At 41.7% G+C, this 24,917-nt stretch overlaps 1 protein-coding gene across 3 annotated transcripts in view; it reads right to left on the bottom strand.

Moving 5' to 3' along the window:
- Nucleotides 1-24,471, bottom strand: part of GPR39 (G protein-coupled receptor 39) — a 130,997-nt gene extending 106,526 nt beyond the window's left edge. The window contains exons 1-2 of one of the 3 annotated variants that reach the window (XM_077935445.1): nucleotides 24,181-24,471; nucleotides 23,026-23,901 (exon numbers count right to left, since the gene is read on the bottom strand). In XM_077935445.1, the coding sequence (XP_077791571.1) occupies nucleotides 23,026-23,901; nucleotides 24,181-24,286 (982 nt within the window). In that variant the 5' untranslated portion in view covers nucleotides 24,287-24,471. Of the gene's footprint in view, nucleotides 1-23,025; nucleotides 23,902-24,082 lie in introns of all 3 variants that reach the window. The other 2 variants (XM_028744569.2, XM_028744580.2) reach the window with 2 other exon arrangements.
- Nucleotides 24,472-24,917: the final 446 nt, after the last annotated feature.

Genomic DNA, 24,917 nt, shown 5'->3' with positions numbered 1-24,917 from the left:
AAGAAGGTGTGTGCTAATTACATGGCTGTAAAGCTTTGAGAGCAAAGCTTACTTTGTGCACAGATTTACGACCTAAAGACGAAACCCTAAAAGCTTCATTTGAGCTCAGTAGGGTAGATTGTGGTGCTGATAATGCCAAAGTCATGGGTTTGACCCCCTTATGGGTACATATTCCTGCATTGCAGGGGGTTGGACTGGATGATCCATCTGGTCCCTTTCCAACTCTATGATTCTATGATGGAATTGTAGAAAGGCACTACTGGAAAGCTGGATTAAAACTTGCTCCAAGCGGTGGCGGTGGCAGGGGGAATACAAAAGTTTCCAGCTATAGCCCTGATAATAAACAAACCTAACCTCACTTGGAGCTTGCTACTGGAATTAATTAAGAGGAGTAGAGTTGAACGTTTTCTATCCTGGGATCAGTGAGAGTTTCATTTTGGAGTACATTCATTTAAGTGTCTTAACATATACCCATCAATCAGTGGTTTTCTCCCAACCTTTTCTAGGCCAAGTGGCAACCTTTCTCTATCTTCCAAAGAGCCTCCCAAAGTTGTTCTACTCTGCCACCAGTATAGCTCATTTTATGGAAGGCGTTTAGTGGGTGAATGGAAAGGTGTTTAAGAAACTGATCACATAAAGCAAGACTTTATTCAGTTATTCAAATGGTTTTCTAAGAGACTGTTTGCTCTCCAGTTTTCTAGAAAATCCCTACATCCAGCTCACCTTATGTCAGACTGCACAGTAGTAAAACACACATCTATTTAGACAGTCTCTTGAAACCAGGGTCTGGTTGCGTGCCTGGTTCAACAACCAGCTTAGCACCGTGCTTGCACTTAATGAGTAAGATAGGCTATTATGGAAGAAAATCCATGATGACACCCCTAGCATCTAGGACGTCCACCCACTTGCAATTCCATAGAGTTCAAATTATGTATTTCCGCCCATTTACAGCCTTTTAACATTGGTGCTTTTATCACATGCAGACCATCTATATTACTGCAGCACAAAGGAGCTCACTGCAGTTGATTTGCAGAAAGCAAAGGGGTTTGGACCATGCATTTTGTGACTGTGGGGGAGGCTTTTGCCCATGATAAAACGTTACTCATTTTATCAGTAAGGGAAATCAATTTTGGGTTCCCTTGAGTAGAATTTCTCTGCTTGATTAAAGAAAGAAATTAATCTGTAAGAACACTTGCAGTGAAAAAGAATTTGCCCTCTGCAATGAAAGGCTGGAAACAGTCAGCCGTTCTCAGAAGCTAATGAAATTGAAACTTGTGAGGTTGTTAGAGGACTCCATCCGTCTGAATTATGCAGATACCTAATGCGCCCTTCATCATGGCATCACGCTTCAAAATGGGAATCCTATGCATGAACCAAGCTGGTCGAAGAAGCATCTCTCTTTCCAACCCATAATGCAGCCTGATTGAAGGCTAACAAGAAGTTATGATTTGGTTTTTACAGTACTTTGCTCACACTCTTGACAGCCTGTCTGGAAGGCATCATCATTTCCCTGTCAGTAAACAAATATCCAGACCTTTTAAACTTCACAGCAGTTTGATAAGGTTAAACTAATCTGCCCTACCACAGCAAAGAGAATGCACAACGCAGGCCTTTAAATTGTGCACAAGGAGACTTGCAAACACTCAGGTCATGAAGTGTAACACCTGAAGCAAAGAGCAGCCTACAGTTGCGTGTCTTGGTGCTGTTTATCTTTACACTTTCGCCTTTGAGTATGAACGGGAACAGGTCCCAGGAAACCAACTTCCAATACTTTGGATACTTTATTTATTGATATTGACCTCTCTAAATCCCTGCCCATAAAATTACGCTCAAGGCAACTAACAATATAATGGCTTGGATCCCAATATAAATCAGTTCACAGTACAGTGGTACCTCTGGTTACATACTTAATTCGTTCCAGAGGTCTGTTCTTAACCTGAAATTGTTCTTAACCTGAAGCACCACTTTAGCTAATGGGGCCTCCCGCTGCTGCCACCGTGCTGCTGCTGCGCGATTTCTGTTCTCATCCTGAAGCAAAGTTCTTAACTCGAGGTAATATTTCTGGATTAGCGGAGTCTGTAACCTGAAGCATATTGTAACCTGAAGCATATGTAACCCGAGGTACCACTGTAGAAGTATTTTACATCTTTTCTCTCCCTGCCCTCCCCCAACTACAACCCCACCACAAAGACTCTCTGGAGGCTTGGGACCCCACTTGGACATTATAGGACAGGACCCAGGAGAGGGAGGAATTGCCCAAAATCAGGAAGAGATTCACCCAGCTAGGGGCAATTGTGTTCTCCTTCAGCAACACCTGTATGACTCATCCACACCGCTCAGGAGTATAGTCTGGCTTTGCAGGGAAAAGTAGGGGAAGAGGGAAAGGGAAAAGGATGGAAAACTTTCCTCCCATGAACTTCCTTCCATTACTTTCATGTTAATATACCAAGGAATCCCCCTGCTCCAGTGCAGCAAATCAATAGGGCTACCTCTCTGGAAAACAATTTGTTATGAGACAGCCAGTGGTGAGGTGTGAGGCATTATTTACACAAACCATTGAAAGAGGTGTGGGATAAGTTTTTTAAATATCTATTTTCATTTAAATAAATATATACTGACCATTCTAGTTGTTGAGAAACTACGTAAAATGCTGGGTTGCCACAGGTTACCCACCTGTAGTTCATGTCATCCTATGTTGTTTTGAATGTTTGAGGATGGCAAGAACTACATACAAAACCCAGGATCTCATTTTGAATGTGGGGTTTTTCCTCCCTACTGCATAACCAGCTGTTTATAAACTGTTGCAGATACTGTCACTTTTAATTGGCCTCTTAGAGCATGGAGGAGAGCTTTTCTTCACATTATAATTAGGTTCTTCTCCCTCAATTGGGGATAGCAAAGTGGTACCCAGAGCAGACAAATAGCAGGTTAAGCTGTAAGAGGCCAAAGGCCACTTAAGCATTTCAAAGGTTATTACTTTTTCATTAAAACATGCAGAAAATAATTACAAATCACAAGGAGCTTGTGAAAGGTTTCAAGCAAAAGCATAGCTATTAGAGGCAAGTGAGGTAGACAGGGAATTCAACTCAAGGCTTATTTACACCATTCAACTAAAGCAATATGCCTTCACTATTTCCTGCAACAACAGAGTGTAGCACCAGACAGCATTGATTCTGCTTCCCCCCATCTTCCAGTCTTAGGGAAACACAGTTCCAACTATTCTTTCTATGTGTACACCTACCTAGGGTGTCTGTGCATCCTATTTGATGATGATGATGATGATGATGATGATGATTTGTACCCCGCCCATCTGGCTGTGTTTCCCCAGCCACTCTGGGTGGCTTCCAACAAAGATTAAAAATACATTAAAATGTCACACATTAAAAACTTCCCTAAACAGGGCTGCTTTCAGATGTCTTCTTTTGGTCAGAGCCTATCACCCTTTCTCTCTCTCTCTCTGCCAGTCAGTGGTGCCATCCATGTTTTGTGGTTGCTTTTCCAAACATGGCTTTGGCATTTCTCAAACTGTAGGCACCCACCTCTCCCTGGGGTCTCGCCTGCCCCTCCTCATGCCTTTTTCTCTGTGTCTCCCTTTCAACTGTCCTGTTTCCTTGGGCAACTGCACAGAGAAATATGTTATTATTTATTTATACCCCACCCATCTGGCTGGGTTTTCACAGCCACTCTGGGAGGCTCCCAGCAGAATATTAAAAACATGATAAAATGTTAAAAGCTTCCCTAAACAGGGCTTTCTTCAGATGTCTTCTAAAAGTCAGATAGTTGTTTATTTCCTTGACATCTGATGGCAGAGCGTTCCACAAGTCAGGCGCCACCACTGAGAAGGCCCTCTGCCTGGTTCCCTGTAACTTCACTTCAAGCAGTGAGGGAACCGCCAGAAGGTCCTCAGAGCTGGACCTCAGTGTCCGGGCAGAACAATGGGGATGGAGACGCTCCTTCAGGTATATTGGGCCGAGGCCATTTAGGGCTTTAAAGGTCAGCACCAACACTTTGAATTGTGCTCGGAAACGTACTGGGAGCCAATGTAGGTCTTTCAGGACCAGTGTTATATGGTCTCGGTGGCCGCTCCCAGTCACCAGTCTAGCTGCCGCATTCTAGATTAGTTGTAGATTCTGGGTCAGGGGACAGTCGTCTATCTGAAAGACCAAGTATGGTTTAAAGGTAAAGGACCATAATAAGGGAGAGCAGAAGCCTTGATGTTGCCAATCAACACCTGGACAGCAGACTGAGAGGCACACAGGTTGCAGTTTTCCCCACCAATGTAATGAAACTTGGTGTATTTCTATTTAAATTAAAGCAATTATAGACATGCAAATGTTATGCAAATCTGCTTTTTTGTGTGTGTGGGATGATTCATTTCTTTCTTTCGGCAATGCATATATGACAACCCTATATACACCAGTAGAGGGCCAATAGCAGTGTGCACTGCGTCCCTCCACACGATCCATTTTTCATTTGGCAGAAATTGCACAGGTAAGAAGCAACGCTGGATATCTGCCCACGTTACACTGTTACTGGCTGAATGCATTCAGTGGTACTGAATGCTCATTGTATCCATCCTTTAAGAAATAGCAACAACAACAATAACAAAAAACTATTTGCTGCGTCTTCCAAATGCCCTATTGCAGTTTCTAAAATAAAGAGAGAATTCTTTCCTAAGTTGCACCTATATAGAGATACTCTCTCAACCAGACATCTCCTTTTTCAGGATCCTCATTGCATGAGATGGCTTTCAGATAAGTGACTGAAAATGGTATGGAGTAATTCTTGCTGGATTTTTGTACTGTTGGGAGTTTTGCAGATGCTCTTTGTGGGCTACAATATTATAAAGCCACACTGTGCAAAAGGCTTTCCTGTTTTCTTCAAACAAAGAGGAATTACTATGTATGGACAGAACCACCACTGTATAAGAGAGCGGTCTCTTGCTCATAGAAGAAAACAGCGATGACCCGGAACTTAATTGTAGCAGAGATAGTTTTGTGCATTTGTTTTACAGTTTGTTTTTGTTTCCAAATGCAGGAAACTCATTCAGGCTTGGTCGGGATAAAATATAGACTGGAATAAAAACTAAAATATGTGGAATATGAATAATATTTCCCACTAAGATAGCTAATAGAATTTGTCAACTTTCTCATAGTTTAAATATTGATTTCATGCTGAATTTTTCAAATGTGGAAACAAAATTGTTCTGTTTTCTAAGCAAAATTTCAAGTTTCCTTTAAATATACAATAATTCTTCATGATGTCTGAACTCAGGAAATTGTTGCTTGGTTAAACTCTGGTTAAGTAGGAAGACAGCTTCAAACCATTGTTTCAGATCCTGGATTGTTTTCACTAACTACAGTTTAAGCAAGCCACATTTCCTGGAGTTCAGGCATCATGGGGAAATGTGGTTTGTTTAAAAACAAAACCATCTGATCTTAAATTCATTCACATAGTGCTGGGATGGGGAACCTGTGGTCCTCCAAATGTTGTTGGACAGCTCCTATCAGCCCCAGCCAGCAGAGTCAATGATCAAATATAGTAATCACAAACCAACAACACCTGAAGAGCAGCGTTTGAAACTCCCATTGTTCTAGGCACTTTTTGCAACAGGGAATTTCATTAATGCAAGCAGTTTCTGAGCTCTGGGCGCAGTACTGCGCCTATGATTTCAGATTAAAATTGCCACTGTTTTGTATTCTTGTTATAAAAAAAGCACGCCTAGACACTGCATTGCAGCACTCATAACCTAAGTTTAGGGTGCCATTTAGCTCAGTTTCTAACACTGCTGAAAAAGCCATAGGTTCCCATCCCTGAATAGTGGGAAACCATGGTTTCACATTATGTCTGAAATGGGCCTAAATTAGGTCAGTGGCTAATGCAGGAATAGGACACCTAGCTGACCTTTATTCCATGAACCCTCATCCCAACAAAAGCATGCATTTCAACCACTTTCTCCTAAGTAGTGTCATAAGCTCTTCACCTCCATCTCCTTCACAGCAAACAGCAAAAAAAGTCTCTATGTGTTCTCTTTATTTACCTCTACTGTTCCCTCCTATGATCAAGCCATGATGCAGGCAAATAGCAGTGAACATACAATCTGTCTAAAGGAATAATTCTTCCCAAGCTTTTGTTGGGGAACTAGGAAGACCTTTGGGGGCTAGATTTGACATTCATAGCCTCCACTTGCTGTACGGTTGCCTATGTGCCTGCTTGTGAGTGAGGTTCATTACATGGGCCTAACAACGTCTCACTCTGGATTCTAGATAGGACCCTGGAATGGTACTTACTATTCTCTTCCAACACGTAAAACTGAAAGGACCACAACTGAAGTACTTTACCATTATTGTTCTTCAAATCATGATTTCTTGCTTATCTCATCCTAACTCAGAAAAGATAGGACTCATTTACGGTACCTTCACAGCTGATTTATTAAAGCTTTCACCTATGAATATTAAACCTATTATCTATTCTTCCATTGTTTCCAGTTCCAATTATACCACTTCTCACAAAATTAAACCTTTTGTGTCAAGATAATGCCTCTGATGTCTGCAAGAAAACAATAATTGTTGCTCTTCAAAATTTAATAGAACAAAGATACGGTGTCTTATGAGTTCCTAGCAATTTGGCGCTGCAACTCTGCTCACTCTCTAATGCACTTGTTACCTAGAGGCAAAGTTCATAAGAGGAAGTCAGAACAACTGCCTTTTCACTACAGCAGTATTCTGCCAAAGGTCTAAATCAGTAGCTACAGCAGTTAAAAAGAAACCCCACAATATTATATTCTACTAAAGGATTGTTCCGACACTGCACTTTATATTCAAGCCATAACTAGGTTGTTCTGGGTAAAACTCTGCAATAGCTGCAGCATGTCCTTCTAGATCTTCCCAGAGGTAACCTAAAAAGTATTTACAAGATCCAGATTTGATCTATATAGCCGAATACTACAGAAAAGGTAGCATTTTTATCTGCAATCCCTTTATATGCAATATAAAATTAGCATATCCCCAAGGTCAGATAAGCTTGAGGATGTTCCCTTGCACTTAAGAATATTAATTACTCATTAATGAGAATATGAATCAGTCAGAAGATTATGGAACAGGTCTCCTTCAGCTCTAAACAGAAGGCTTATGCTAAAAGTTTAAAATTCCGCACCCAGCAAAAACGGATTCCATGAGCTGTACAAATTATGCAGCCTAACTAGATGTACACATATCCTTACTTAGCCCAGTTTCTTATGCCACTGCTATTTCTGGGCAAGGCTTCCATGCAGAATTCTGATGCTTTAACCTCTAATCAGAAATCTTGATCACACACAACACACTCAAACTCTAGAATTTCATTAGATATTTTGGCTACTTAGGAACTCCCTGCCCATTGATATCACTTTACTCTTTTCAGCGCATGCTAGACCATTCTTGTTTAGACAAGCCTACCCAGATGCTTAGAAAGTTGAGGTAATCTTAATCTGTTTTGGTATTTTTACTTTTGTGTGTTTAAGGGTATGGTTGTGAATCTTTCCATTTATTTTTTGTTGTTGTTGTTGTTGTTTTTGTTTTATCCTTTTGTAATCTGCTTTGAGGTTTTTCCCAATCAAGTGGTATATAAAGGTTATGAAATAAAATAAATAATATTGCCACTGCCATGTCTATCACTGTCATGTCTACCCACCCCCCGATTCTTCTCAGGTGGTTGTAGTTAAATTCCTATCCTAGCTTTCCTCCCAAAGGAGCAGAACACAGCAAACATAAAAACATCTAAATAATACAATTTAAGATAGTGGCCCATTTAAACACTGTTTAGAAACATTTGAAAATATTTAGAGCATCTAAAAATATTTAAAAGCGATCACATTGCCTCACAGTTCCGAATTTCACAGTTGGCGTGACTGGTACATTTCAGTCATAAAATGCCTGGATGAAAACAGGAATACTTTGAAATTTATCCTGAAAGTCACCTCACAAGGGAGGACATTCTACAAACAGGGAACCTTCACCAAGAAGGCCCTGTCAAGGATAAACATCAACCTAACAGCAACCAGAGGCAGCACTAGCTACAGGGTCTTCTCCGCTGATTGTGCAGCTCAAGATGGTTGGGGGGGGGGGTTGCAGTCTCATAGCAACTTACCGTAAATCTGGAGAACAAAATTAAGAGAGAACTAATTTTTTAAAAAAACAAAAACCAGTGGTGCATTAAAAAAAAATCACCACACTACATAAACAGCATAGTAGCCGTCCTCCTGGGTGTCTCAGGGCAATATGCATGTTAGTTTAACCTTAGGTCATTTTGTGCTCATGCGACTATTTTAATTTTAATCTATAAGCTGTTATTGTATATTGTTTTAAATGTTATATTCACTCTTGTGAAAGCAGTCTCAGTTGTGCTTCCTGAACTGGTCTTTGACCGTAATAATAAATTATTACTATTACAGCATAGTCATTAAAGTAACTAGCCAGCACATATCACTACCAGCAAAATTAACAGTCCCTAGAGAGATGGTAAGTCTTTGCCTGGTACCAAAAAATGACAGTCAGACCTTAATGGTTAAAGCATTCCACAAATGGGAAGCCATTACTGAAAAGGACATCAGCAACTCAGCCAGATGGGATACTGAGAAGGGCCTCCGATCATCATTGGCCAGGTTTTTGAGTCCTAAGCCACATGGGATCAGGGCTGCCCAATCAGAAGGTCTGACCTCTACACTAGTTTAAATCCTGGCACCTCTCACTTTAAAAAATAAAGCACCGTTTTAACTGTGACCCATTTTTCAAGGCATTCTTCAGGGCAGCCAAATAGTTTTCATGTAAATGGCAACACATCCCATATGCGCCTACCAATCAATTATAAATATTTGCCTAGACTGGCATGAGATTCATACGCATGATGAAATATTGTCCATTATCAAGCATCCTATCCATTAATCTCTCACATGATTACTATTGCATGGGACATCCAGATGAAAATAATTCCAAGACACAAGTATCTACATCTCTGATAACTCCAGTGAAGCCTAAGAAGAAACGCAATAGAGTGTAACAAGGAACTCCAAGGAAGTCAACTAAAGTACATGAACTAAAGCTATATTTTTTTCTGAAAACCAATCAATCAAGCTGTTCTTTCAATTTCATTCTGTCCTCAAGCTGTATCTTTTTCTGTAAAAGAGGGAAAAACAACAACAACCCAAACACAGACAATTTCCAGCCTACGAAGAAACATCTAATTTTCCTGTAACAGAAGTCCTACCATTGTCAAGTTTTACAGTGCTCGAGTCATCTATAGATGTCAAGCACATATTTTTAGCAGAGTGCTTGAAGTAATCTGTCCTACTGCAAATCCATTTGCCAGGTGCCTCAGAAAATATATTTCCTCAGTGATCTTTTGAAAGGCTATTTCTTTCTACGCACGACACCCTTATTTTGAGCTACACATTAATCTGCCAACAGTAGATTGATTGTACAAAAATTAGATGTTCAGCTTTAGAGTGTTGGGCTTTGGTTTTTTTTTTTTTTGTCTTAGATATAGGAAGGCAAAAAAGATCCAACACGGGTCGCTAATTATGTTTTACAGCAATATATTTTATAGGTCAGGCCTGCAAAATGCCTTCAAAGCAGCTTGCTGCAATATTAATAGATATTTAGGAAGTGCAAAGTTTTATTTAGCAACAAATTAAGGTGCCTTCTTTTTTTCTTTTTTTGCTGTGACTGCAAATACCAAACCATTGATTGAGTTCATGTGTCAGTGTTAACACAAACTTAACTGCCAAAGCATAGATGTAGTATACATGGCATAATGCATACTGTGCTGAGCTATTCAGTTAGGAATCTGTCATAAACACCTCTTTACACGTGGAAATGGCCCAGCCTTTGCCAGAATTCCTCCATATTTGCTCCTGTATCCTAGCTTGTGTTCCTTGCTAATGAATGGGCTAAACATTGAAACCCTTCCTAGTCCCTAAATCATTCCAGCTTTTCATACAACAGACCCCATAATGGCACAGGCATGGGAATGCATAAATATGGTGACTCCTCCAACTTAATACCATTTTAAGCAAGAAGCCAGCACCTGTAGCCCTGGTGAGAAAAGAGTGTGGATGCGCAAGGATTATTGAGGAACATCCCCCCTTTCACTTATTTCATCCAGATCATTTCTACTTTGGTTTGGGCTATTCCAGCGAGGGAGTATCACTTCTGGCAATAAACTGCCTGTTTTTCTTTTCTCCACACCTTATGTCTGTTCACCTATTTTGTGACATGGCCACTGCAGCACAACGCTGCCCCACCGCCATTACTAGGTGCCTAATTTCTGTTCTCAATGGCTGGCAGGAGACATCACATCCTTCACCACCTGCATGTGGGGATTTGAATTCAGGCCCTCCTGTAAACTGGCCAATTGTAGGCGGGCCTGGAGGCGGTACCTAGTGGGGGTGGAGCTGCCTGGGACTCCTTCCTGAGTCTTCACTCAGATCTGCTCCATAGGCTTAAATAAGGCTCATCTCCTTGCCTCAGCACCTCAGTCAGCCTATGGATCTCTCACCCTTATTGCATGGCTAAACCCACCCACCAGAGGGGATGTTGCCTTCCATACAAATTTGCTGTGGAACTTTCGACTGCCATATTCAGGGCCAGAGAGGAATTTCCCCTTTGGACTAATTGGCTCTGCCTGGGGGTTTTGCCTACCTTATAGCAACTGTCACAACTTTGGTGGGTAAGGCATTGGGTAAAATCCTTAATCAAGGATGGAAGGTTGTAAGCCTTTGTCTTCACCTGCAATGAATCAGGGTATCCCATTAAAGGGACCCTAAGGGAAGTGGTTCAGTCCATATGTCCAGGCAGGGACTGAGGGCCATAGTATCTCCTAAGGTGGCAATCCTGTTGAGGTTGCACCCATTTGATGTATGTCTTCGTCAGCCCCAAAGCAGGACTGACCCCCAGCAACATTTTCTAGCAGGTGGGCTGGTTGATACAGGTGATACCCAATGCCTAAGCCAAACTCACTTTCATTTGTAAACAATAAAGTTGTGACCTGATTTGAACTGAAAACACTGTACTGTGGTCTTTTCAGCTTCCACAAACACAGCCTCAATAGGTGGTAAGCTCAGAGTACCTGGGTACACAAATATTTTTATACACCTGTATACCATGACCCTCCATTAATTGCCTATTTTCTAAAATTAAAAAGCCCCAAATATTGTAATATTTCCTCATAGAGGAATTGCAACAACCTTTTGATAATGTTGGTTGTCCTTTTCCAGCTCTACAATATCCTTTTTGAGATAAAGCAACAGTATTCCAGGTGTGGACACACCATCGACTTGTATAACAGAATTTATGATACAGGCAATTTTAGTTTTAATCCTTTTACCCATTTTTTACATTATTTTCCAGTACACAATCTAAAAACTCCTTTGATATGTCAAGTCTACTAAGGACAGCCCAAGCAATATCCTTTTTAATTAACACCTTTCCAGTCTCATCTCCTGGCTCAAAAAGGTGTTATGAGTGCCTTCCTGGCTACATGAAACTCAGTTGATTGGCAAATGACAGGCTGTCTATCAAGACCACCCAAGCTAGAACGTAATAAATATGGTAGCTACCTCACCCAGACAGATGCTTGCTCGCAGATCTGTCCTTCCCTCCTCCTTGCAAGGGAAAAGAGAAGTTGTGGCAGAAACCTAGTAAAAAGAGAGATGTGTGCACTACTGGCTTGCCTCACAAGGCAGCTGTGTGCAAGACTTCCTTACAAGTGTCTACACATGTACAGTTTGCATGCACATGAGCGTAGGATTAGCAGAAAGCCAGGACACATCGCTGACAGGTAAAACATAGCTAACTCTATTTTCATATTTGCGACCTCTGACCTCCTTGCTCAGTGCCATCTACTGGCCCTTGTGCTTATACAACTAACACCCCCACCCACCCACCTCGTGAGGAATGCTTAAATAACATTGTGGTAGCTTTCACAGTGGCTGTGTACACATTCCCATCTGGTGCACCCCCACCTCTGCTTTGGGAAGCAGTATGCACACGGCATTAGCCAGAATCTGCATCTATCCAGTCGCTTCTTATGAAATACTGCAGTTTGATGCACTTCCCCATAACCAACTTTGATCTGAACTGAGAAAAAGAGCAACCCAGCTGCAGTAATGCACACATAGCCTAATTCTAAAAAGTGCATCGTAACATTAGATAACTCCCTTAATGTGGTAGCATGCTGCCTGTTCAGAGGGAGGAGACACTTCCCCTATTCACCACACCTTGTGTCTGTATGGGCAGAATCCACTAAAGGCTGCTTAATTTTGAAAACTGGATAGTTCATTGTGTTGAAGTCCAACATATTTTTCACAGAGAGCACTTGAGACATTCGCATACCACAACTGCTATTTTAACAGCTGCCACGGCAGGAAAATGCTGTTTTCATTTTCAGCGCTATTCTGTCAAATTATTTTTGTAGAACACTATAAACCATTTTTAAAGCACTCACAATCAAATTCTATCATCATTGTTCTCTAGAGACAACTTGTTTATTGAATAAACCTTTTTAAAGACTATTTTTCTTAAAAAAAAGAAATCTGCTTATTTTTATTTCACTTGAAATATTTATAGCCTGGTCTCTTAAAATGGTTTACAAATGTAAAAATCTAAAGTTATTACTAGAATTTATACAGAGTTAAGGAGCAGAACAATATCACTAAATGCCATCAGCATCAACCCATATTAGAAGCTAACCCAAGAGACATCTTCAATTTCGGAAGGTCAAAGAGATGGACTGTGTTGTTTGGATAAAGGAAGAATCTTCCAGAACTGAGTGGCCACAACCGTAATGACCATGCTCATGGAAGGCCACCAAGCTCACTTGGCGAGATGGAACAGAACTTTAGTCACAGGCACAACAAATAAGCTTCTGTGCCAAGTACCAACATATATTCCCTTCTCTATGCCTCACAGAACTGTAGAGTTGGAACCCCCCCAGGATCATCTAGTCTCAACACACAGTCCCCTGTCCAATTTGAAACCATACCAGACCCTACTTAGCTTTGCAAATGTGCTAGCACTTTTATTGCAGCACCACTAGGAGGGCTATGATCTGAGGCCCAAACCAAATGTCTCAACCCAACTGAGATGTAAAAGTAGCCCATTCTGTGAAGTTAAAGTCTCAGCTGCAAAACAATTAGCACACACTTCCTGAATAATAATTTTCTGCAGGCTTCTTTTTGAAGAACTAGAATAGAATCAGACTGTGTTCCATGACTACTTGTGGAGTTGGGAAATTATTATGTTTGGAGTGAATGTCTTGTATTTTCAAACAAGTTTTCCTTAAAATGCAGACGTATGCACTACCGAGGGAGTTTCATGGCAACGACAAACAACAGCTCTCAGCCTTGGAGAGGAAAATGTTACTAAAGTCCTGTTAAAGTCTGTGCAAATGAATGAATGACTGTCTGCTTTGTATGTGTGTTTAATCCTTGCTATGCAATTATACTATGAAAAGCCTTGCCTTGCCTTTTGCCACTCAAACACCTGAGTAGCAAGAGAGAATGAGAAAGAGAGCAGGTGGACACTAGCTACTACCTTCCTGCCTCAAAAGCAAAGAATGAAGCCAGGATGGAAGAAGAGAGATTTCATGGTCATTTCTGCTGCCAAATCCTGTGTCTCCTACTGGTGGAAAAGGTCATTTTCCTACTTTCTCCTCCTTCTCAACCACACAGTGGAAGTCTGAGCAAAGGGATGGACAACTCAGGGCAAGCCTACAATTTGGACTGTAACTGTGACTTGGGGAAGACTTGACCCTTTTCCCACTGCTGTGGTCTGGGGATTGGGGGGGCACATCTGTATCGCAGGGGAGGTCCCATTTGGTCCAAAAGAGCAGTAGTAGTTGCCGTGGAATCAGAGGGAAAGAGGCAAGCAAATGAAGCAGGCAACTGGAATAATGGTTTGCAAACCTGCACTATAATAATGATTAAAAAATGGAAACTGGTTTTACCAAAAGCTGTGAGTCTTCCTTCCAGGTAAATATCTTTAGTGCACACACAATTTCTCTTTACACTCTGCTGGCCTCCGGATTCTCAGAAACACAGAGGAAAGCCACAAGTACAAAACTGTATTTACCATAGACTAAAATATACCACAGCACTCTCTTTCAGCATGCACTTTGTGCAACGAAGACTCTTTTCAGTTCCCCATTGGGCATTCCTTCCCTTCTCCCATACAACCACACTGTGGCAATCACTGTACAGTATGTGGTTTACTGCCAAAAAGTAGTACATGCACCAGTATGAAGAACCAAAACCTGTCATCTGTGATACTTAACCTGATGTTTTTGATCCCTCTTGCTAGCTTCAGGCCCACATGTGAAACACCTTATTGCTCCTTCACAAATAAGTTACATATTTCAGTATTTTGTTAAAGCAATCAACAATGCCAAACCTTCTTTTGTTGGTGTACTTAAAAGCAGCCTTACTAAAGGAAATTTAGATCTAAGCAGCATCCACCTCTGTAGCAATTTTAACTTTTGGTTTCCCAATGCACTTCTTTGGTCATAGCATGTACCGTGTGCTTTCCACATTGCAAAATTTACAGCACTTTCTCTTATTGTGGATGGGGTCAAGAGTTTGGTTTATAACCACACTAAATATTTATATACAGACAGATGTCTTTCTGCGGAAAACTTCTGACTTCACACAGGTGTCGGTGCTTTTAAGAAATCTGGGTTATTGAAAACTGTTTCTGTGAGGCAGCAGCTACATGAAATACTGAAAAGTTTTGGGGGTTTGTAAGTTAAGAAGAAATTAATCAATACATTCTCAAAAAGAGAGAGAAGACCAGACAAAGACAGAAATGAAAGGAGTTAGCCAGACATTTGAGCAGTGGTTGGGAGAGCAAAATTCCACTGCCATTTGATGTGTTTCCTAGCACCCTGGCTCCAAAAGAGTCCATTTTGGTCTGGATAGGCAAGCAAGTAAGAATTTAGTTTGCACAGGGCAAATTTAATAGTCTCCTACTCTATTGACATGGACAAGGAGGTAATCCCTTTCCACTAGTCAGCTAGCATGTAAACACTCCACTTCAATCTTGTTGTTGTTTATTCGTTTAGTTGTGTCCGACTCTTCGTGACCCCATGGACCAGAGCACACCAGGCACTTCTGTCTTCCACTGCCTCCCGCAGTTTGGTCAAACCCATGCTGGTAACTTCGAGAACACTGTCCAACCATCTCGTCCTCTGTCATCCCCTTCTCCTTGTGCCCTCAATCTTTCCCAGCATCAGAGTCTTTTCCAGGGAGTCTTCTCTTCTCATGAGGTGGCCAAAGTATTAGAGCCTCAGCTTCACGATCTGTCCTTCCAGTGAGCACTCAGGGCTGATTTCCTTCAGAATGGATAGGTTTGATCTTCTTGCAGTCCATGGGACTCTCAAGAGTCTCCTCCAGCACCATAATTCAAAAGCATCAATTCTTCAGCGATCAGCCTTCTTGATGGTCCAGCTCTCACTTCCATACATCACTCCTGGGAAAACCATAGCTTTAACTATACGGACCTTTGTTGGCAAGGTGATGTCTCTGCTTTTTAAGATGCTGTCTAGGTTTGTCATTGCTTTTCTCCCAAGGAGCAGGCGTCTTTTAATTTTGTGACTGCTGTCACCACTTCCATCTAGTTCCAATCAAACCAACCCTTGCTGAACCTTTGCTGAATTAAGTTATAATGGCCCATGTCCTGGGTGAGAAGGCTGGGGATTCTGTCAGGGCCCTAGTTTCACTATGGTGAATGGTGAGATGAAGAGAGATAGATAGCATTCATGACCCCATGATGCTCCCTGGCTTTCTGGGGACCTTTAGACAATTAGGTAGGTCAGACAGGAATGGCTGGTGAGGAGCAGCGTCATCACTTCCCTGACTTACTCCATACCAGTGTAGGCACCAAGTTAGCACCCACCCTCCCTGTCAGCCACTTCTGAGGCCAGATGACCAACAGCAGTGCAACTACTACAAGCTTCTGTTAAACATCCCTGTGGTGTTTAATATTCCTATGAAACCACTGGAAGACGTTAGCAGAGGATCTGGAGTAAGGTGCTAAGAATATGCTGATGACATACCATCCCTATTTCTTGTTATCCTCCAAGTCAGCATGGAAGGAAAGTTCATGGTTTCCCTTCCCAGGATTCCCTTCTCCCCTGAATCTCTCCCTTCTCACGCTTGAGGTCCTGGATGCCTCCATCCCCTTCTGAGTCTCACTCTCTCTTTTTCTCTTCTTCCCTGAGCTTGTGCTTGACTTGTTTGAACATTAGACCATCACTCCTCCAAGGTTCAAACAGAAGGTAATAATCGGCTTCTCTCCTCCTCTTTCAATGTCTTTGCTTGCCTTCTTTCAAGTCCCACTGCAATTTTTCCCCTTCTTTCCACCTCCTTTGAAGCCAAAAGTTGCACCATGCCCCTGTCATTGACAGCAGCCTGTCCAATGAACAGAATAATCCTCAGAAGCAGTTCCCCTAGCTACCCATTTCAGCACTCAGGTTTGGAAATTCCTTGCAAATGGTTAGGTTCACTGTCATATTTAAAGACACATTTCCAGAGCAAGCATCGGAATAAGACACTGCTTGTGCTAATGACCATCATAGTAAGATTTGCACTGACTTCATGAAATACCACTATCTGTGTCAAAGGTCCAGAGCTGAGAGGCCCACAGTGGCATATATGGACAGGACTGTGCAAACCTTATACAATATTTACCAGCACAAATCATGTAAAATATGATGGTGCTGATATATCCTAAGATTATGTGCACATAACACTAGCATGCCCAAGGCAAGGGCATATGTCAGTCACTTACTCCAGGGATGTCATACATAGCTAGATGTCAAGGGGAGAATAATTCAGCTCACTTCTTTGTGCAGTAAAAAGGCTTATTTCTCTCATAATCACTTATTAGCTTCAATTGTTTCTCAACCTTTTAAAATCCCTCTATATTTACTCTGCCTTCCTGAGCCCACCCCCATACCCCGATAACAGCTCTTTCTTCAGATTTAAGATGGGAAAATGGAGTGAAGGAAACAAAAGCATTAGCACTCTCTCCTCCCCAGCACTACAGATACACTCCAGGTTTTAATGAAACATGTAAAGTGGTCCTCAAACTCTGCCTAAAACCAGCAATACAATGAACAGGAAGACCTCTTGTGGCCAGAATCTCCCATATGTTCACTGGCAGGTTCTCAAAGGACATTAAATCATGGTTTAATACATTATGGTTTTCTAAACCATGTCCTAGTGTTATATGTGAATCCTGCTGGGCAGCTATAGTTTGTTTACTGCCCTCCCAAAAAACATGATCTGAAGCCATGGTTTGTTGTTTGGCTTACAAACCTTGCTTTGATTTAACTATGGCTTGGTGTTGTGTGTGAACTCAGCACCTTTCCTTAACCATAGTTTGTTTAACCATGCTAACGAAACTACCAATGCACAAGATAAAAGGAGCTGTAATACATACCAAACTTCAGAGAAACAAACTATGATTTGTTTTATTTGATTATCTATGGGGCAAATAATGTGTAAATCATGGCTAGTATAACAATGATTTAGTGTTATGTGTAAACCAGGCTACTGTGTCCCTTCCATGCCTAACAGCCATTTTGTTCGGCCAGAATACTAGGTTTTAACTGCTTTTAAATGAAGTGTGCCTATGGCTTTGCTGTAAGACTCTCTCCTCCCACAGTAAGCCTGTCTCAGTTTGAGACCACTAATTTAATGAGAAAAGGGTACTGCAAAACTGTAGAAATTATGGGGGAAATGTTGTAGGAGAGACTACACCAAATTTTAGCCTTACAAGTTTCTCCCATACATTACAATATCCACTTTAGAATTTTTTCACCAAGCTTATTTATACCCTTGCCTGCCATTTTTATGTTCTTGTTCTTGGGCAGATTCTAAATATCATATAGAAAACATTTCCTCACATATGCGTGCATGAGCGCACGCACACACATACTAAAATGTTTTCAATTTGTTTTCATTATTTTTCAAACATTGCACCAAAGCATAGCACTAAAACCACTTGTTTTTCAACTTACACTCTTCCTTCTTGAGTACTAGATTTATGAATTTAATTTCTGCTTTATAGAAGTTATCACTTTTAACAACTAGAGGAGAGAGACTCTAAATTGCTTTTATTGCTGCTAGACTCTTCAACACATCTTGCTCCGTGTTGTCATTTACATTTCACATTAAATGTGAAATACATTTGGAATGAGCAAATATTTGTTTTAATTTGACCCATCTGTTAAATGAAATTCAAACAGGCCTGCTACATCACAATGTTTAAATTCAGCAATTTGTAAACAATATATCTGTTCATTCTGCCTGGGTTAAAAGCACCCTAAAGCATAATTCTTATGAAAGCCACCACTTCAAAATGTATTATTCTCATGGATGCAGGCCATGGTTTCTGTCTTCTGTTCATTAATTTATTTTCTAACCAAAGTTAATTAGTGAGACTCATATTAAGAGAGTAATTTGAAATACAGCACAGAAGTCAGGGAGGAGGACACTAAACACCCTTCTCCTCCCTCCCCCCTTCCTCAATAGACACTTGTAGGCATTAATGCAAATCTGCTTGCAGACAAAATTATCACTAGAAGTTACAGAATGGCTTTCTTTTTCTTCTTTGAACAAAAGTTTTTCAAACAAAGAAAAACAAATATACCTTGAGAACTCGGTGTATTGATAGGTCCAAGGAAAGATCACACATGCCAATAGTGCTGTAGCATATGAGGATAGCAACAGATAACAGGGTCTTCATATTGAAGAAATTTGAAGCCCTGTCTTCATCTTACAGAAAAGGGGGTCATTCCTGACTTTTGACAAAATTACATTATTGTATTTTCAGATATTAGAATCTTTCAAAAAAATCTTATGTTCTGTATGCCAGTGGTGGGTAGACTCAGTCCTTGGAAAGTTCACTTTAAAAAGGAACTAGTTCTAGTTCAGGTACATCCTGTTCAAGTCAAGATGGGTGGCGATCGAGGGAGCAGGTGGCCAGATGCACTCCTTTAAGCAACGTGTCCACATCCTTTGGTCACAATAATCAAAATTAATCCAATACAGATGGAACAGACAATGCTCTGTATGCTGCCAGTAGACTTGCTCTAAATGTGGCATCCAACTCTGTTTGGATCCAAGACCATTTCCCCCCCCCTCTAAGTGCTTTGCAAATTTGTTACAGCCAAGGGTGGCAGAGCAATGCTCTCTTGCACAGATGACAAAGCCCATTCACCACTTGTAGATGCATCAATGGCGGAGAAGTATGCTTTTTCATCACAACCACATGGTAGACGTGGTAATGCAACCTTACCCTGGCCAGGGTTTACTAGAACCCTGAGATCAACCAGATGCAAAATACATGTGCTTAGAATTAAAGAATTCTAAGCCCAGAACTGTTTTCAGCATCAGAACTGAATGTAGCGCAGAGTTCCTTCACACAAAAATCCACTTAGGTTATCCTAAGCTTTTTTTTTCTACTTCAAAAGTATATAATCTGTGGGAGAGGGGCATTATTTCATTGCTGCTATTGGTAAACAATTGAGAGTCCAAAATCTTTTGCAATCGATCACAAATCACCCAGAGATTTTCCAATCAATCTGGATTTGCTGTCTCCCCACCCCTCCTTTATACTATGGAAGATAAGAGAGACAAAACTGAAGTCCCTATGCTCCGTCCTGTTAAAGTATGTGGATATTTCTGAATGTCTGTGAAAATGCAGGCAGGGAAAAGAGCATGGCCTGACAGACAGGAAGGTAACAGTTCCTAGAATATGGCCCATTGTAGCGACCCACAGATTAACTTCCAGTTGTTCAAGTCCCATGAAGTGCATTGTGGTACCATCACCTGGGAAGGCGACAAAATAATGTTCAAAGGCTGTAGCACATCTAGTCACAGTGATGTTGCTCACCAAAAGAACAGACAAACCAATCCAGGTGCGAAAGCAAATCGTATGACTCATCCAAGTACACAGCATCCTGATAGTATATGGAAACACGAGAAAAGGTTAATGTGAAAAACAACAACAACCAGATAGCACATAAAAAGAGCTAAGTGTTGAACCAAAAACCACAATGAAATCACACTTGGGTTTTTGAAATGGCCCTTCTTTCCAGGCCTGGTCTAACTTTGTAGTACTAAACTGGAAACATGTGTAAAGGTGCTGCAAGTAAGAAAAACTAAGCCAGTGTGAGTAAAGCATTATGGCTTAGAAACTCAGCCATCAAGTCTTCTGTTGTTCACATCATGCCAGCCACCAAGAACTGACCAGATGCACTTTAAAGGTAAAGGGACCCCTGACCATTAGGTCCAGTCGTAACCGACTCTGGGGTTGCGGCGCTCATCTCGCTTTACTGGCCGAGGGAGCCGGACAATGGTCATGTGGCCAGCATGACTAAACCGCTTCTGGGGAAGCAGAGGAGCGCACGGAAACGCCGTTTACCTTCCAGCCGGAGCGGTACCTATTTATCTACTTGCACGTGCTTTCGAACTGCTAGGTTGGCAGGAGCTGGGACCGAGCAATGGGAGCTCACCCCGTTTCGGGGATTCGAACCGCCGACCTTCTGATCAGCAAGCCCTAGGCTCTGTGGTTTAACCCAGAGCGCCACCTGTGTCCCTTAGATGCACTTTAGGCAAGCCTTTATTTCTTAGTTGTTTCTCTCCCAATGCAGATCTTACCTATGAAGACAACAATACTGACCTTCCTCACAGGGCTTACTAATATAATATATGTGGAGTGCATTCTTCTTCTTAGCTTTAATAATGAAAACAGCAACAAGTAGTATGGCATTTTTCATCAGTCACTGGACCTGAACCAGCCTGTTTGGTGTAGCACATATTTCCATCATAAATCCTATCGTCTTTGCACAACTATGAATATGGACTAGAATTATACTTACTAAATAAAACAAAATGCCACAATAAAGCAACCTTGATTATATATTCGCCACTCTCTCATCCCATATTTTTCTCTCTCACACACACACCTGGCTTCTTTTTCGTCTGAGCATACCTCTGTTGACTGCACACTTCTCCCAAACTGATGGTAGATTACTAGCCCTTGCTACAGTTCAAAACTTATCAGGGCCTCTCCAATACAATCTATTTTTTAAATAGAGCCAGCACTGACATTTACTGCATCTGGGATTTTTGGTTGGAAAATTCATTCTATAGACAAGAAACGAGCAGGGGCTTTTCACAGATCATAGCAAAAGCGCAAGGAGCTAAAAAAAGCAGAGGATGCAGTTATTAATCTATGTAATCTATGTAATTTGTGCCCCCTTTATCACACCCTTTACCCCTCCCCCCAAATGTAGTGGACCTCTAGAAAAACAATTTTAAAATCTCCTCTGGTTTGGTTGTGCACTCTGGTTTGGTATGTTAGCTGATTCGTTTATTGTAGCGCCAGCACCGTACAAAGCCGGCCAGTGAAAAGGAGGAATTGCAGCAATTCAAGCAGAACATGATGAAAATCGCATCTAAGAGCTCTCAACAAGATGCTGAGGCTACATGGATCACAGCCTGGAAAGATTCTCAAGATGGTGAGATGACAACTTGATTAGATTTAGTCTGAAAAATGTGGCAAGAGAGATCAGAATCAAACATAATTCCCAAGTTATTGGTCTTTTAATAAGCTCTAGGTGCAGGGAGGGGAAATTCCAAGAAAGGCAACTATCTGGCTCGCTTAAAGTGATCAAGGCCTAGCAAAAACAAATAAGTTGAAAGAAAGGCTTCCAACTTTTTAAGAGCCCCTGCTCTCATACCTTTAATGGCAACTTCGGCATCTGAAGGTTTCTTATGGCGTGCCACTGTCTTCACATTTAGTGACAACCTCCTTGAGAATATGCATGGCTGCTGACTCAGGCTAACAGTCTTGTAAAAAGGCAAAATAGGCAGGAATCATAGTTCCCAAGGAAAGGCTACTAATTCTCCACAACTGCCACCTCCATGCCAGCCCAGAGGGTGGTGGGATCAGGTGGGCTGGGTGTCATCATGAGCCAGACTCTAATCTTTGCCAGGACAGTTTCAGCTACCAGGGATTCTGTTAAAGGCACATGAGCAGGGCTATAGTAAATGATAGTGGCCATGGCAACAACCCAAATCTCAGGTTTAAGCTTTCTGAATGCACACATTTGGAGTGGCATTTGGCGCTTGCAAGGCTCATTATTTGTTTCTGCTTGTTTGTTTGTTTGGGGGTTTTTTTTGGAACAGTTTAAAAACAAACAAAGTCTTTTAATCAGCACTCCAGTCCTGAACCTATTTGTTCAGAAATAATTCTTAGTGATGCTAGTGGGACTTTCGCCAGGTAAAGGATTTACAATTGCAGCTTAAGGTTGTGATTTGCAAAGGGCTCCTGATTCTTTCCGGCAAGATCAACATGTAAAAAGCTTCCTTTCCTTGAACCCCATTCCATACATCTCCCCCACTTTGCCTATAAAATATAAAAAATCTAGTTTCGTTTATCTAAAAATGGGGGATAAGATGTTATCAAGCAGCATGACTAGTAAAAGCAAATTGAATTTTAGGATCCCCCGCTTAATTCAAACGAGACAAAAATTATAACACTACACAAGATAAGCATTTAGCTTTAAAATTGAAATATTTAAATCAAAAGTGCTTTCTTTAAGTGATGATGGGAAAGTGGGACAGGATGGGTAGAGAAGCCTGTTGAAAAGCTGAGTTACTTGGTTCTGTGCATAAAGAAAAGGGAAATGCAGCTGAAATGAAAACCATTCCTCTCAAATGCACATTCTGAAGGCACTAATGCTTACTTTAATATCACCATCGCACAGGTTCCATGCAATTTATGCCATTTGCTTTGTGCTGAGCAGAATTATTTCCATAATGAATAGGGAATGGTGAAACACTAAAAGGGAGATGAAACCCACCTCATTTTCCCATCATTTCATCCTGAATCAATCCCACCCTGCCATTTGTCTTTCCTTTCGTAGCTGCAGAGTCATTACCAACACACACACACACACACATGTACATACACAGGGTCTTACCTAGGAAGAGGATAGTCTGTTTCCTGGAACTCCTGCCATCGGGATTCTCGTTTTTCCTTAGGTACTGGTTTTGGCTTTCTCTCTCCCCTCTCACGGCTAAGGTCCCTTGTTTGTGGATCATCAGGGCTTTCATCATATTCCGGCACATAAAAGCCACAGATACCAACACTACGACATACACAATAAAAGCAGTGAAGATACCAGACTGGAAGGCCTTCCATCGAGAGGACAAGCTGGTGCATATGGTGACATTTAGCGTCAAGTTAGGCATGTGGTGCCGGGGTTTGGGTTTGCTGCAGGGAACCAATCCTCGGTGGCCCTGGATGGCTTCCAATGGGTACTCTGTGCCCATCGCAAAGAGAAGAGGTAAGGCCACAAGGACAGATGTAATCCAGACAAAGGCAATGAGGATCCTCACTTTGCAGGGCCCAGAAGCAGCTTTAAACTTGAAAGGGTGGCAGATGGCAATGTACCTTTCAAAGCTGAGAGTGGCCACATGCAGCACCGTAGCATAGCTGCAGGCCTCAAAAAGGAAGCAGTAGAGCTTGCAGGCGAGGTTGCCTTGAGGGGTGGAAAAAGGGGTCCAGATCATACTGAAGAACTCCACAGGCATCCCCAGCAAGAGGACCAACAGGTCCGAGCATGCGAGGCTCACCATGTGGTCTGTGACCTCTTTCTGCAAGTAGCCCTTCTTCTGCAGCAGTTTGGTTGTCCGGATGGTGACACTGTTGCCCACAATGCCTGCCACAAAGATGACGACGTAGATAAGGGCTAGGGTGATCTTGATCCATTGGTCCACTTCAAATTCTTTAATGTGGGTTTCATCAATTATATCCCAACAATCCTGCTGGCTGTTTCCTGTCTCCATGAGCAGAGCTAATCACAGACACACACACACAATGGAGGAAAGAGAGACAAAAGGTGGGTCAAAACATGTCACTGATCCAAATATCCTTCCTAACAAAGCTTACAAGTTTACTCACAGGCCAAGGCCTACTGCATTCTAGGAAGCTTATTTCACACAGGTAGAAGCTGTGAAGTAATAGCAATGACTCACCTACACCCAAACAGGCAACACAACTTTTTTTTCTGAATCAGCACCTCACACCAGTCACATTAGTGGATTAGTCAATCCAGGAAAGAGATGAGACAAACCATTATTCGCTTTAAAAAGAAGAAGAACCACGAAGGAAATGCTTCTTTCTTCTAAGTATTGTTTCTGTCCTGTACCTAATTCCTCCTCACACGCTTCAGGGTGCATCCAATTCTCCTTGATGGAAGGAAGGCTAAGCCCTTCGGGTTTTCTCCAGGCACTCCCTGTTCCTTGCCCCGCCAGCTTCTGAGTGACGAGAGTTCCCTCTGGCCGACAGGCAACCACTTCCGTCAAACATTAACTTCTAGCTGAACTGCCGGGTAGGATGTGGTTAGTGACTGAAAAGATAAGGTGGCCAAAAAAAGGGACAAGGCAAGCCTGGTTCCAGCCAGTTAGCTTCCTCTGCCCTCCCTGAAATCTGATCTCTACTCCTTCTTAACAACTGTGAAGTGAAACCTGACAAGGAAAATAAATAAATAAAATAAAGGCAGGGCGTGGCTGCTAGGGTGTTTGATTTTGCCCTCTTTCTCAATGTCCTCTGTTTACAGCACTTCACATGGGTGGAAGTTTTTGCAGCTTTTCGTTTCCTCGTCTTTTCTACATGGGAGATTACTGTACAGGTTTTCACGTCACCAAGGAGCAGAGGAAAAAGAAACGATTATTGCTTCAAATGCCATATGAACCTGGGACTAGATGAAGAATAGGAACTCTGCCAGGCTGTGATGGTTGATCCCATTGCTGCTTTAGAACACAGGGCTCTAGAATACATATGTGCCTAAAAGTACAAAAAGCTTCCTGC

Source organism: Podarcis muralis, chromosome 1, assembly GCF_964188315.1.
Source record: "Podarcis muralis chromosome 1, rPodMur119.hap1.1, whole genome shotgun sequence".
Taxonomy (NCBI): Eukaryota; Metazoa; Chordata; class Lepidosauria; order Squamata; family Lacertidae; genus Podarcis; species Podarcis muralis.
Note: the sequence above shows the minus strand (reverse complement) of the source record. Positions and strands in the feature narration are given on the sequence as shown.